Source organism: Malus sylvestris, chromosome 5 (genome assembly GCF_916048215.2).
Source record: "Malus sylvestris chromosome 5, drMalSylv7.2, whole genome shotgun sequence".
NCBI lineage: Eukaryota > Viridiplantae > Streptophyta > Magnoliopsida > Rosales > Rosaceae > Malus > Malus sylvestris.
The window spans coordinates 42,574,801-42,587,877 of record NC_062264.1 but is presented as its reverse complement, the minus strand read 5'-3'; the positions used below and the strand labels follow the sequence as shown (position 1 = coordinate 42,587,877).

At 39.7% G+C, this 13,077-nt stretch overlaps 1 protein-coding gene across 2 annotated transcripts; it reads left to right on the top strand.

The window, feature by feature from the left end:
• The first annotated feature begins 285 nt into the window (after positions 1 to 285).
• On the top strand, positions 286 to 7,255 carry LOC126622239 (probable pre-mRNA-splicing factor ATP-dependent RNA helicase DEAH9). Of its 2 annotated transcripts, XM_050290925.1 has the most exons (22): positions 286 to 559; positions 722 to 796; positions 1,314 to 1,398; positions 1,552 to 1,636; positions 1,954 to 2,023; positions 2,137 to 2,222; positions 2,495 to 2,564; positions 2,741 to 2,836; positions 2,982 to 3,087; positions 3,265 to 3,311; positions 3,412 to 3,495; positions 3,601 to 3,654; positions 3,930 to 4,030; positions 4,433 to 4,523; positions 4,816 to 4,980; positions 5,295 to 5,384; positions 5,603 to 5,674; positions 5,772 to 5,870; positions 5,953 to 6,039; positions 6,273 to 6,326; positions 6,527 to 6,606; positions 6,853 to 7,255. In XM_050290925.1, exons 1-22 carry the CDS (start codon positions 332 to 334, stop codon positions 6,998 to 7,000), a joined length of 2,073 nt encoding a protein of 690 aa, XP_050146882.1. In that variant the 5' UTR covers positions 286 to 331; the 3' UTR covers positions 7,001 to 7,255. The 2 variants fall into 2 exon arrangements, with proteins under 2 accessions (XP_050146882.1, XP_050146883.1); XM_050290926.1 differs by lacking the exon at positions 286 to 559 and having other exon boundaries at positions 757 to 796; positions 1,557 to 1,636.
• Positions 7,256 to 13,077: the final 5,822 nt, after the last annotated feature.

Here is a 13,077-nt window from a genome sequence, read left to right as displayed (position 1 = left end):
ACTCGACTCGAAAAATCAAATAGAAAGCAACAAAAAAGTCCATTAAACGAAATTGTCTTCAACGCTTGCAGAGGGGCTAGTTTTTATTGTATGTGAGTGGGCTTAAGGTTAAGACCCAACTCTTCTATTTATCTATATGCTGGTTTCGAGTGGGTTGGGGATTAGGCAAACGAACCAAACGGGGAGCTTGAAAGTCCAAACGCGACAGGTCCAGGTGTTGGAGCCCAACAGTTGGACTGCCCTGCGTGCCGAGTTCGAGCGAGCAGCTACCTGTTAAGCTCTAAAACCCCAACGGAAGAAATCGCCGAGGAAAAAAGCAAGAGCCATAACAATGTCGCAGTTCTGGAAACCAGGGACCGAGAAGCCCCGCCTCGTCGACGACGAAGAGGGCGGTGTCCTTTTCTTCAATTCCCTTTCTGGGTACGCGAACATTGAGCGGCAGAGGCAAAGGCTGCCCGTGTTCCGGTACCGCACCGCCATTCTTTACCTGGTAGAGACTCACGCCACCACCATCGTAGTCGGCGAAACGGGCAGCGGCAAAACCACCCAAATTCCTCAGGTTTGCTTCTTTTTTCTGAAAGCCAAGATTTTTTTTTTCATACCTTTCAATAACCCGAGTGGAGCTTTGGTGTTATTTGTTAGTTTCGAATTCAGAATTTCTATTGAATTGATGAATTGAAGTGAGTTCAAAGTGTTTATGATATGTCTACTGGAATTGCAGTACCTCAAAGAAGCCGGTTGGGCTGACGGAGGGCGGGTTATAGCGTGCACCCAGCCAAGGAGGCTGGCTGTCCAGGTGATTCATTGGTTTTAGCTATTCCCAGTTTATTAAGCATAGCATTGCTTGCATAATTTGTTTCATTAATTTCATCAGGTAGCTATTCCCAGGTTTACTAAGGTGTTCTAAGTCATCTGAAAGTTGTGGTATTTGCGTGAATGTTCAAACCGTGCTTGAAAATCTTTGCATTGAAGATTTCTTATTGCCTGAATTTCAATGTTGAATTAAATGCTTCATCGAACCCTCTTTATCTTTCTTGTTATGCAGCTTTTAGTTTGTAAATACTTTTATAGAGATGTCTTGGTAGAAAGTTACTGGTTCTCCTCTCCTAAGGAAAAAGTGAAACTTTTGGCCGCTTTATTTATTTAAACTTACATCCGAACCCGGTAGACATTAAAGATAAAAACTTTATGAATTTACACAACTGACAGTAAATGTTATGGACTAATATTGATGGCGTTAACTAAAGCTGATTCTTAAGGTTTCCTTTGAGTAACACATTTTTTTACATCTAAATGGTGGTACTGTTCTGCAGGCAGTTGCTGCAAGGGTCGCGGAAGAAATGGGGGTCAAGCTTGGGGAGGAAGTTGGCTACACTATAAGATTTGAAGATGTTACAAGTACAATGAGACCCATTATTAATCATTTTAAGCTCTGACTTTCTCTTGATGGATTGCCTTTTCACATACCATATCTCTTGTTGGATTGTCTGCAATGCCATTTATCAGATTTGTAGTTCCATGTCGTGAATGATGGTTTTCCTGTTCTGGCAGCGCAGGGTGTAACTATGATAAAGTTTTTGACTGATGGTGTGCTACTCAGGGAAATGATGGATGATCCTCTTTTGACTAAATATAGGTACTAGCTATCATTTTTGTAAAGTATTTACTGCCTTCCTAGAACTGATACAAAAGTGTCTTTGATAATGAGATATGACATACTTGCTGCCCATTCCTTATGGTGTGCAAAGTGAAATTCCATGTCTTTTTACATTGATAGGTTGTGGGCCTGTGGCTTGTAGAAAATTAACTAGGACTTCTTTCTTTTTTCTTTTGTTTTGTATTTGTTTTTGGTGAAGGGGGAGTTATTTGCATGAAAAAGATGGTTATTAATATTATTACTATCTTTCTATTAACTTTCATTTTCCTCACAATCTCTTCTGATTTGGTTGTCAGCATCATAATGGTTGATGAGGCTCATGAAAGGTCTATCGCAACTGACATTTTATTGGGTCTCCTGAAAAAGGTATCAGCTAAAAAATCATATCCTGTTGCCTTACAAAACAACAAAAGATTTTGGGTTTTTAGTGTTTTCTTTTGGCGTTTTTATGATATGTCTGTTGAATCCTGAAATTCTAGATCCAACGACGCCGACCTGAGCTGCGTCTGATTATCTCATCTGCCACAATTCAAGCAAAGTCGATGTCTGATTTCTTTCAGCCCAGGTTTGTTTTTAGCATTTGATCACATGATTTTGTTCTTTCGTTCTTTGGGTTACTAGTATACAATTGCCTGCTTGTGATTACTTAGTTTTCTGTGGATTGTAATCACTGCCCTGAAAAGTGAAAAGTTGGCAAATTTATATTCACACTGTTCTTTGTCGGGGGTAAAATACACCTAGAAATTCTGCCATTACATTTGTCTGTGTATATCATGAACATTTGTGTATAATAAACTTGAAACGTTAGTGTTGATATCTTGTTTTATGGTAAACCAGAAAAAGTCGTCGCAGACCAGACGGAGAGGATCTTGGACCAAATATGGAGCCTGCAGTCCTATCAGTTGAGGTAAGTTCCCGTAAGATAATGGTTCTCTCTGTCTCTGTCTCTCTCTCTCTCTCTCTCTCACTCATTCACTCATCGCAGAAGAAACTTTATATGGCGGTGCAAAAAGTTTCGAGCTTACTCTACTGTCAGTTAGTTATATAAAAACTGAGACATCAACAAGTTCTTTTTGTTTTCAGGGTAGAGGGTTTAATGTACAAATTCATTATGTGGAGGAGCCTGTCTCTGACTATCTTCGGGCTGCTGTGTCAACTGTATTATTGATCCATGACCAGGTAGCTGATATTTGGATGACTCTAAAAATTTTCTTTGTATAACGAAATGACAGGTTTTCAGTTTGTTACATTCATGAACATCCTGCATGTGTACATGCATATATTTTCAGTTCTACTACCAAACCTTACTGATTTTATTGTATAGGAACCAATGGGAGATATTCTGGTTTTTCTTACTGGTCAAGATGATATTGATGCTGCTGTGCAGCTGATTACTGAAGAAGCTCAAAACCGCGGAAAGAACTCATCAGGTGCAGAATCTTTAGCAGATTTATTATTAATTTATTACTAATAGTAAATATTTGTTTTAAAAATCCAAGTTCCAAATAGTGTAATTTGGAATAGTAGGGTTTAGGGTTTAAAAATGTAAAGTTTAAGATTCTGCTACATGCATCAATTTTTATAAGGATTGTGTCTTCATGTTTCAGGATTGATGCTTGTGCCGCTCTACTCAGGACTTCCACGTGCTGAGCAGGTTTGCTACACTTTGTGTGCTTAGATGAAGTAGACTATTCTTGCTGGCTTGCGAATTACTTTCAAATTCTGATTTTGGCCTCTATTTTTCTGCTTTTTAGGAGCTGGTGTTCACTCCTACCCCCAGAGGGAAGAGGAAAGTAGTGATATCAACCAATATAGCAGAGACGTCAATAACTTTGGAGGTAACGCATAAGCTAAATAGGATGATAGCTGTAAGACTTAAGTTTTCACTTTGAAGCAATTAGGCACTGCATCATAATCTGGCCATATTCCTTTAATTGGTACAGGGCGTTGTCTATGTTGTTGACAGTGGGTTCTCGAAACAGCGTTTCTACAACCCGGTACATTCATCCTCTCTCTCTCTCTCTCTCTCTCTCTCTCTCTCACATGCACACATTTATTAAAGCGAGTATGTTCATTGCCTAATGTATATACTGACTGCAGGACTTGCCTTCCTGCCACTTACATATAAGAATTGCTATGTTGAAGATTATGTAATTTGTTTGGTTTAATAAGAATCTTTGAACTGGTGATTCTTGCTGACACTGGAACATGGATATCCAAGGCCTATCTGACTGTTCTTATTTTTTTGTTACTCTATATCTACTTTTCATAGATAACAGATATTGAAAATCTGGTAGTGGCACCAATATCCAAGGCATCTGCTAGACAAAGGACTGGTAGGGCTGGAAGAGTTCGGCCTGGGAAATGTTACAGGTCTGCACCCTTCATGGTTATTTTACTTCACTTTGTTGTTCCACGAACTTGTGCCATATTGTGAAAAGACCTTATGTAATGTGTTAGTTTTGCGGATGCAGTTAGTTCTAAGACACTCCTCAAAATTTTCGAGAACAGGTATATTATTGTTAAAAGATAAAAAGAAAATCACTTTTGAGTTTAAGTTTATAGACAAGTTATCAATCTTATGCTCCTACAAGGTTATTATATAGGCTGACAGAGATATACTTCCCATAAGAAGTAATATGCAACAGATACAGAATAAGTCCTGATAAGACTAGTTTGATGGATGCTTTATAAACTAATAACCATTTCTCTTTAAGCTAATTCTGAGTCCTAACAAAGTTCTTTTCCCCTTAATGTTTCCATGGCTACAACAAGGCTATATACGGAAGAGTATTTTGCAAAGGAAATGTCTGATGAGGGGATTCCAGAGATACAGAGGTCAAATCTTGTGTCCTGTGTGATTCAGGTATTCTCTTATGGTGCAAGGCCATGCTTTTCATTGCCAGTAGGCCTCCATCTAGAGCACCCTGTATATGTCTCAAATATGTGATACGGCTATCCCATAGTTCTAGGACATACAATAGTCTATGAACTTAATTTTAGAATATTCGTTTCAAATTAATCAAATTTTCCATGAGTCTCATGCCTCCAGACTTAGTGATTCTTTTGTGTGCATTACTTTGATGTTTAATAATTGACTATGAGCTGAGAGCTTTCTTCTGGAACGTAGATGCTAATAGTGTCTTCTTGCCTTCCAGTTAAAAGCCTTGGGAATAGATAATATCCTGGGTTTTGATTGGCCAGCATCTCCTTCTTCCGAAGCAATGGTTCGAGCGCTTGAAGTGCTTTATTCACTTGGAGTCCTAGATGATGATGCAAAACTTACTTCGCCAACTGGATTTCAAATTGCTGAGTTTCCATTGGTATGTTGCAGATGAAATGTGTGATCTTTCTGCTTCCGCACAATAATTCCAGTTTGTTGTCATATTGGATTTGTATGCCACAATTAATGGAATGCAGGATGACAGTTGCATTCGTTTTTTATATCTCCCACTAATATCTTTTCTTGAGCGAACCACCTTCTCAAATGCATTTAGTGAAGCAGTTGTGAAAATACTGGTTTCATATGTCGTTTTTGTCGTTTGAAATTCTTCATATTTTTTTTAATGTTCACACTTCTGTACTGGTTGCTGTAAATAAGAATTTGACTAATTTGGTTAAATTAAATGTTTTGTAGGAACCAATGATTGCAAAAATGATATTATCTTCAGGTGAACTGGGGTGTTCAGAAGAGATAATTACCATTGCTGCTGTTCTCTCCATTCAAGTAAATCCCATTAATTCTCTTAACACTACTGAATGTTTTGTACATTTTTCTTCTCTCCAACTCACCAGTAGAATCAAATTATTGAAGAACGACCTAAATATGCATATATATTTAGGTTGCATTTACAGAAAATATCTCAATTTGTACTTTGTAGACAAATGCTACTTGAAAAGAAATCTTCCATTCAGTACTTCACAATTAAAATGTTCGTCCTGCAGACTATCTGGGTTTCGGGTAGGGGATCGCAGAAGGAACTGGATGAAGCCAAGTTGAATTTTGCGGCTGCTGAGGTACTAAATTTCAAATTTTTTAATGGAATATATTTTCAACTTGTCTAATCTTTTTATGCTCAGTGCTGTCCTGTTTGATATTCTTGATTCCATGCAGGGCGACCACGTGAGTTTCCTAAATGTCTACAAAGGATTTCTTCAGTCTGGTAAATCACCGCAGTGGTGCCATAGGAACTTTGTAAACTACCAAGCCATGGTTTGTATCAGTATTTGGATTGATCAATTTCCCAGACGGTGGTCGATGCACCTTTTTTAAGTGACATATTTCTTTTGTGCAGAAAAAGGTTATTGAAATTAGAGGACAACTCAGAAGAACGGCTCAGAGATTAGGCGTTGTCTTGATATCTTGTGAAAGAGACACAGTGGTAAGTTTTTGCCATTCAGTATAAAAATAAGAAACGGTTTTTCTTACAATTCAATTGGCAACAAGCATCCGAAGTTCCCAACCCAAGTATGACTCATTCATTTTCTTATGGTCCTCATTTGAGAGCATACTTTTCTAGAAACCTGGAAATTTTATCGTTTTCAATTTTTTTGGGGTGGTAAAGGGCTTTCTTTTTTCTGGTATCTGAATGTTTCTACTGTTTACATCTTGCAGGTAGTGAGGAAGGCAATTACTAGTGGGTTTTTCGCTAATGCATGTCGATTAGATGTGAGTAATTTTCTTTGTTACTTTTGCACTAATGCTTTATTTCTTTTGGTTTTATGAGTTTCAACCATTTTCTTTCCGGTTAAAACTTTTAAGTTCACCTTGTCCTCTTTTATTAGATTTTTTATTTTTTATTATACCATGATGGCTTGTATAAAATTTTCTTACTGTTTGATAACTGTTCCGTTGTCTGAACTCTGAAGGCATCAAGTCACGACGGCAAGTACAAGACTATTAGAGGTTCTCAAGAAGTTTATATTCACCCATCATCCGTGTTATTCAGGTAAGAATTATTTACTCAGGGACTGCTTGCTATTCATTTGAATACCCCCCCCCCCCCTCCCATCCATTGCTGCTTTCTTAACTTTAATCGCATATATGTTTCTTAAATTACGTTTCTTAAATTATGCTTCGCCGGACCTAAGCAGCGACGTTTCAACAGTTATTCTTTTCACCTTTCAGTCACTATCTTTCTATTAGAGCTTAGTCGTAGACGTTCTTAAGCTGTGTTGATTCATTTTGCTTGCAGAGTTAATCCCAAGTGGGTTCTGTACCATTCCCTTGTCTCAACCGACAAGCAGTACATGCGGAATGTGATTTCGATAGATCCTTCTTGGCTCACAGAGGCAGCTCCACATTTTTACCAGCACCAGCGACTCAACTCGATGGTTCGCTAATCCTGCCGTAGGTGTCGGTGTTGCTCATTATAACCTAATGACCTTGATATAACTTGGTTCTGGAGTTTTGTTGTAAATAAAACGTGCTTATGTTCTTATTAGTAAAATTTACCCAAAAGGATTAACACCATTTCAAATTTGTCTGTAAATTGTATCTTTTACAAGTTTCATTCTTTGTTGCAACCAAATGGACCAATTGTTCCAAACAAAACCATTCACTAATGGATTAGGTTGAATTGGAGTGTTATTACCTCACCACTTGCATGCTCATTTTCAGTTCTTTTATTTATTTATTTAATTTTTAATTTTTATAATGACTCATTTGAAAGTACTTTTAAATTGAATGAAAGCGTTTTTTATGAAATTATTTTTGGGTTCAAAAATACTTTAAATGCTTTGTGCAAGAGTCACTAGTTATGTGCTTCTTGCAGGAAGTATTTCAAGTGCTTTTTTAGAATTCACTTGCATTTTAACTAATGATTGAATTAAAAAACACCCTTTATGAAAGTACTTTTAGTCACTTTCAAAAACATTTCCAAACGAGGCAAAAATTTTGTTTTCATTTTTAAAAAGAATCTCATCTTGCTCTTATCAAAACAACACAATATTAAAAAATGAAAACTAACGAAAAGTTCAAAAAAAATTTAGTTTTAATGAAAAATGACAAATGAAGGTATAGTGAATGGTACTAGGAAAAGGTAAAAATGTGGTTTTTCGTTAAAAGTGAACAATATCGGAAGTGTTTCGTTAAAACTCCATTCGGTACTGTTCACTTTTAACGAAAAATCATATTTTTACCTTTCTTTGATACTATTCACTACACCTTTATTTATCATTTTTCATTAAAACTAAAAAAAAATAATTACTTTTGGTTAGTTTTCGTAAAAATAAAAATAATCGAGAGTCGAGCGCTAAACTGTTGAGATAGTTAGTACTCTCCATAAAATTACGTAAAAGTAAATTTTAATGAGAAGTCATCCTTGACGATATCTCACTCCTTCCCTATAAAACCGCCTCTCACTGCGGCTTCACCATTGGTAATTTGGAGGGTTCTTGGTAAAGCCATCGAATTGCAAATGAACACAGGGCAGATGGAGTTAATTTGGCTGTTTGTGTTTGGTTTGCTTGCTTATTGATACAGTTCACTCTGTCATATATGCTGTGACATCTAAATTTTCTTTTGCTCCAAATTTTTTATTAAATGATTTAGAGTTTGCTTATAAAATGACTGAAAACACATTTAGTGAAATTGTTTTTGAATTCTAAAAGTACTTGAAACGTTTTTTCAGAATTTGCTTACATGTTTACTAACGATTTTTGGTTCCACATACACTTTAATCAAAGATACTCTTAATCATTTTAAAAGTACTTACAAACAAGCCATTGCTCTAAAATTTCTTAAATGCTTATTAAACCCATTACCATGTGGACGTACATGGGTATTTAGACGGCTACTTGGTCCTTGTAGAGCATTGCTTCGACCATAAGATTACGACTATAAGATATGTGTGTTGGGCTAGTTAGTTGGGTGGTGTGCATGTACTTTTACGTTCGAGTTCAAATTTACTTTCTAGTAATTCATGATAATTTAAAATAGCGTTTTGTTTAAAAATATCTTGATTATCTTAACTACTAGTCCAGATCTTGTCGTATGCATGGGATACAAAGCTCCTTAAAGTGATGAAGAAAGAAAAAACTAGAAAGCAAGCTATTTCTTATAAATCAACCCACTTGTACCACTGTGCAGTCCGCAGACCAAGTTGGCATTGAAAATGCTCAGTACTTTGATTATTTAATTCAGATTCCGTAGATAATTAGGACTACAGCTCACTGATGAAGCTTCATATGGATTTGTGTTGGTAGCTCGGCTATATTATTAATTCGTTTCTACAGACTTTTCGTTGGAATCATGACATGTTAGTATGTTAGTCTTCTCCTCGGGTGAATACTTGTTTTGCTTTATCTTCAATCCAACTTAACATGTCATCCATATAAAGTATTTAGTTACTACGTGGTTATTTTAATTCATCAGAGTTATAAGATGATATATATTTTAAAGAGTAAATTGTAGCAATAGTCTATTAATTAAAAACCCATGATTATTGGTCCCTTAACTTATCAAAACATGCAGCTATGGTCATTTTCGTCAATTTCATCAAAATAAATCACCTGCCACACAGATGAGGCTAAGCAAAGTGTGTCATGGCTGTGGGGGTACTTTATCAGTTTGTCTGCGGAGTCCATCCACCATGGCTCCTTGTCCTCCTCGGTATGTGCGAGATTGCTGGAAGAGAATTGTGGGAAATGGTATGAGGGAAGAGGCTGTCAACGACGGGGAAGTTGAGGCACCATTGCTTTAATTGGGTTAAAGTTGAAGGAACATTACTACAATTTCTTCTATTTTAAACTATTTTATCGAGAAGGAGATTTGATCTTTAGATGCAAAAATACATGTACATTGTTCTGACTAGGGGTGGGCACGGGCAGGGGTGGGCACGGGCGAGGCCGGGCCGGGTATCGCAAATCTGATCACTGGAACCAGACCTAACCCAGCCCGTTTCAAACGGGCCGGTTCGGGACGGGTCCACGGGTCCTTCCTTTTTTTTTCTTTTTTTTTTCCGGTTTTGAACCCCTTCCAGACTCGCCATCCTCTAGAATCCTAGATCTTCGACTTGGACACAACTGGATGATACAATGTACATATCACCTACATTCGCAGAGTTGCAAATGTATGAACAACTAACGAACACATAGGATCCAAGAACACGCCAAGAATTTAAACGATGATTGACCTACCATTATCATCTTTACAGACTCGAAGCATACAAGATTTAAATCGCAAAGTGAATGTTCACACAACCATTCTGGGGACCTTCATGCCAAATCCAAGCTTTGCCTTCTCAATTCTGTCCAATAAAACATCAACGATCATGAATGAATCAATACGAATACAAATTAATAAATGATAAGCCATCAGACAAGCTCATACATAAACATCATTAATTATGAAGGTTGATATATTACCAAATGGTGGTTATCATAAATGAAAAGAAATTAACAAATGCAAGGCAAGAAAATGACGGTTATCATAAGGATCAAGCTAAGTTGTTTGATATCGATCGAACAATTCTCTTTACGTAGGATCTTAACAATAAGACGGTAATCAACATGCCACTGTAATCAAACTTATATAAGCACAAGGTGTCACATCCCGACCCGGGTCCACCACATCCGGGGCCCGTTCCACCACCGTAGCATGATATTGTCCACTTTGGGCTTACCATTCCCTCACGGTTTTGTTTTTGGGAACTCACGAACAACTTCCCAGTGGGTCATCCATCCTGGGAGTGCTCTGGCCTTCTTCTCGCTTAACTTCGGAGTTCCTACGGAACTCGAAGCCAGTGAGCTTCCAAAAAGCCTCGTGTTAGGTAGAGATGGGATTATACATTTAAGGATCACTCCCCTCCTGGGCGATGTGGAATGTTACAATTCACCCCCCTTAGGGGCACAACGTCCTCGTCAACACACTTCCGGCCAGGGATTGGCTCTAATACCATTTGTCACATCCTGGCCTGGGTCCACCACATCCCAGGCCCGCTCTACCACCGTAGCACGATATTGTCCGCTTTGGGCTTACCATTCCCTCACGGTTTTATTTTTGGGAACTCACGAGCAACTTCCTAGTGGGTCACCCATCCTGGGAGTGCTTTGGCCTCATTCTCGCTTAACTTCGGAGTTCCTACGGAACCCGAAGCCAGTGAACTCCCAAAAGGCCTCGTGCTAGGTAGGGATGAGAATATACATTTAAGGATCACTCTCCTGGGCGATGTGGGATGTCACAATCCACCCCCCTTAGGGGCCCGACGTCCTTATCGACACACTTCCGGTCAGGGATTAGCTCTGATACCATTTGTCACATCCCGGCCTGGGTCCACCACATCGCGGGCCCGTTCTACCACCATAGCACGATATTGTCCGCTTTGGGCTTACCATTCAATTTGTCACATCCCGGCCCAGGTCCACCACATCCCGGGCATGTTCCACCACTGTAGCACGATATTGTCTGCTTTAGGCTTACCATTTTCTCACGGTTTTGCTTTTGGGAACTCACGAGCAACTTCCCAGTGAGTCACCCATTCTATGAATGCTCTGGCCTCATTCTTGCTTAACTTCGGAGTTCCTACGAAACCTAAAGCCAGTGATCTCCCAAAAGGCCTCATGCTAGGTAGAGATGTGAATATACATTTAAGGATCACTCCCCTAGGCGATGTGGGATGTTACAATCCACCCCCCTTAGGGGCCCTACGTCCTCGTCGGTACACTTCCGGCTAGGGATTGGCTTTGATACCATTTGTCACATCCCGGGCCCGCTCTACCACCGTAGCACAATATTGTCCATTTTGGGCTTACCATTCCCTCACGGTTTTGTTTTTGGGAACTCACGAGCAACTTCCCAGTGGATCACCCATCTTGGGAATGCTCTGGCCTCCTTCTCGCTTAACTTCGAAGTTCCTATGGAACCCGAAGTCAGTGAGCTTCTAAAAAGCCTCGTGCTAGGTAGGGATGAGAATATACATTTAAGGATCACTCCCCTAGGCGATGTGGGATGTCACAATCCACCCCCTTAAGGGCCCGACGTCCTCATCGGCACACTTCCGGCCAAGGATTAACTCTCATACCATTTGTCACATCCCAAGCCCGTTCCACCACCGTTGCACGATATTGTCCGTTTTGGGCTTACCATTTGACTCGTGGAGTCACCAGGAAGACGATAGTGACTTTAAATTCCTCAATCTGTGAATGGTAGATAGTGCTTGGGAGTTGTCCGTACAAGAGAGAAGAGAGATAGAAAGAGAGAGTCTGTGAGAGAGAGATGACACGGGAAGGAGAGAGAAGATATGTGGGTGTGTGGTCCAAATGCCACTAATCACAACTAAGAGAACACTTAGTTCTAATTGGGTCCAACAATAGAGGAATATAGCTAATTGGTCCACAATCTTAAGTTTAAACCACAACATGCCATAATAATTCTCAACGTCCAAGGGTATTTAGGTAATTTCACGCCGTCATTAAATAAATAACACACATTTCCGGGACGAGTTGTGACAATCTCCCCACCTTATAAAATTTCATCCTTGAAATTACATACAACCAATACATCCACTAGTAATCATAAAACAAGCGTGGGTATATCTCTCTCATTCGATCCTCTATCTCCCAAGTAGCTTCTTCCACTGAATGATTTCTCCATAATACTTTCACCAAGCGCAGTCACATCCTAGCCCGGGTCCACCACATCCCGGGCCCGCTTTACCACCGTAGCACGATATTGTCCGCTTTGGGCTTACCATTTCCTCACGGTTTTGTTTTTGGGAACTCACGAGCAACTTCCCAGTGGGTCACCCATCCTAGGAGTGCTCTGGCCTCTTTCTCGCTTAACTTCGGAGTTCCTACGGAACCCGAGGCCAGTGAGCTCCAAAAAGGCCTCGTGCTATGTAGGGATAGGAATATACATTTAAGGATCACTACCCTGGGTGATGTGGGATATCACAATCCACCCCCCTCAGGGGCCCGACGTCTTTATCGGCACACTTCCGGCCAGGAATTGGCTCTGATACCATTTTGTCACATCCCGGCCCGGGTCCACCACATCCCGGGCCCGTTCCACCACCATAGCACGATATTGTCCGCTTTGGGCTTACCATTCCCTCACGGTTTTGTTTCTGGGAATTCACGAGCAACTTCCCAATGGGTCACCCATCCTGGGAGTGCTCTGGCCTTCTTTTAGCTTAACTTCGGAGTTCTTACGGAACCCGAAGCCAATGAGCTCCCAAAAGGCCTCGTGCTAGGTAAGGATGGGAATATACATATAAGTATCACTCCCCTAGGCAATGTGGAATGTTACACAAAGACTTACGTGGGGGCAAGTTTGCCGAGGCTTTTTAAATCTTCCCCTGAGTCCTCATCCACCACTCTCCCAAACATTTCGACGATTCTCAAACCAAACAAACAATCAAAAAAATCAAAAAAATCAGAAGGCTGGGAGAGAGAGATCGAGAGGGAGAAGGTTGAGAATC

Bases quoted from the DNA above. Each gene is read 5' to 3' on its own strand.
- LOC126622239 (XM_050290925.1), top strand. From the start codon at position 332: ATGTCGCAGTTCTGGAAACCAGGGACCGAGAAGCCCCGCCTCGTCGAC. The intron at 2,223-2,494 runs GTTTGTTTTTAG...ATGGTAAACCAG, and splicing joins TCTGATTTCTTTCAGCCCAG to AAAAAGTCGTCGCAGACCAG. The intron at 3,655-3,929 runs GTACATTCATCC...TACTTTTCATAG, and splicing joins AACAGCGTTTCTACAACCCG to ATAACAGATATTGAAAATCT.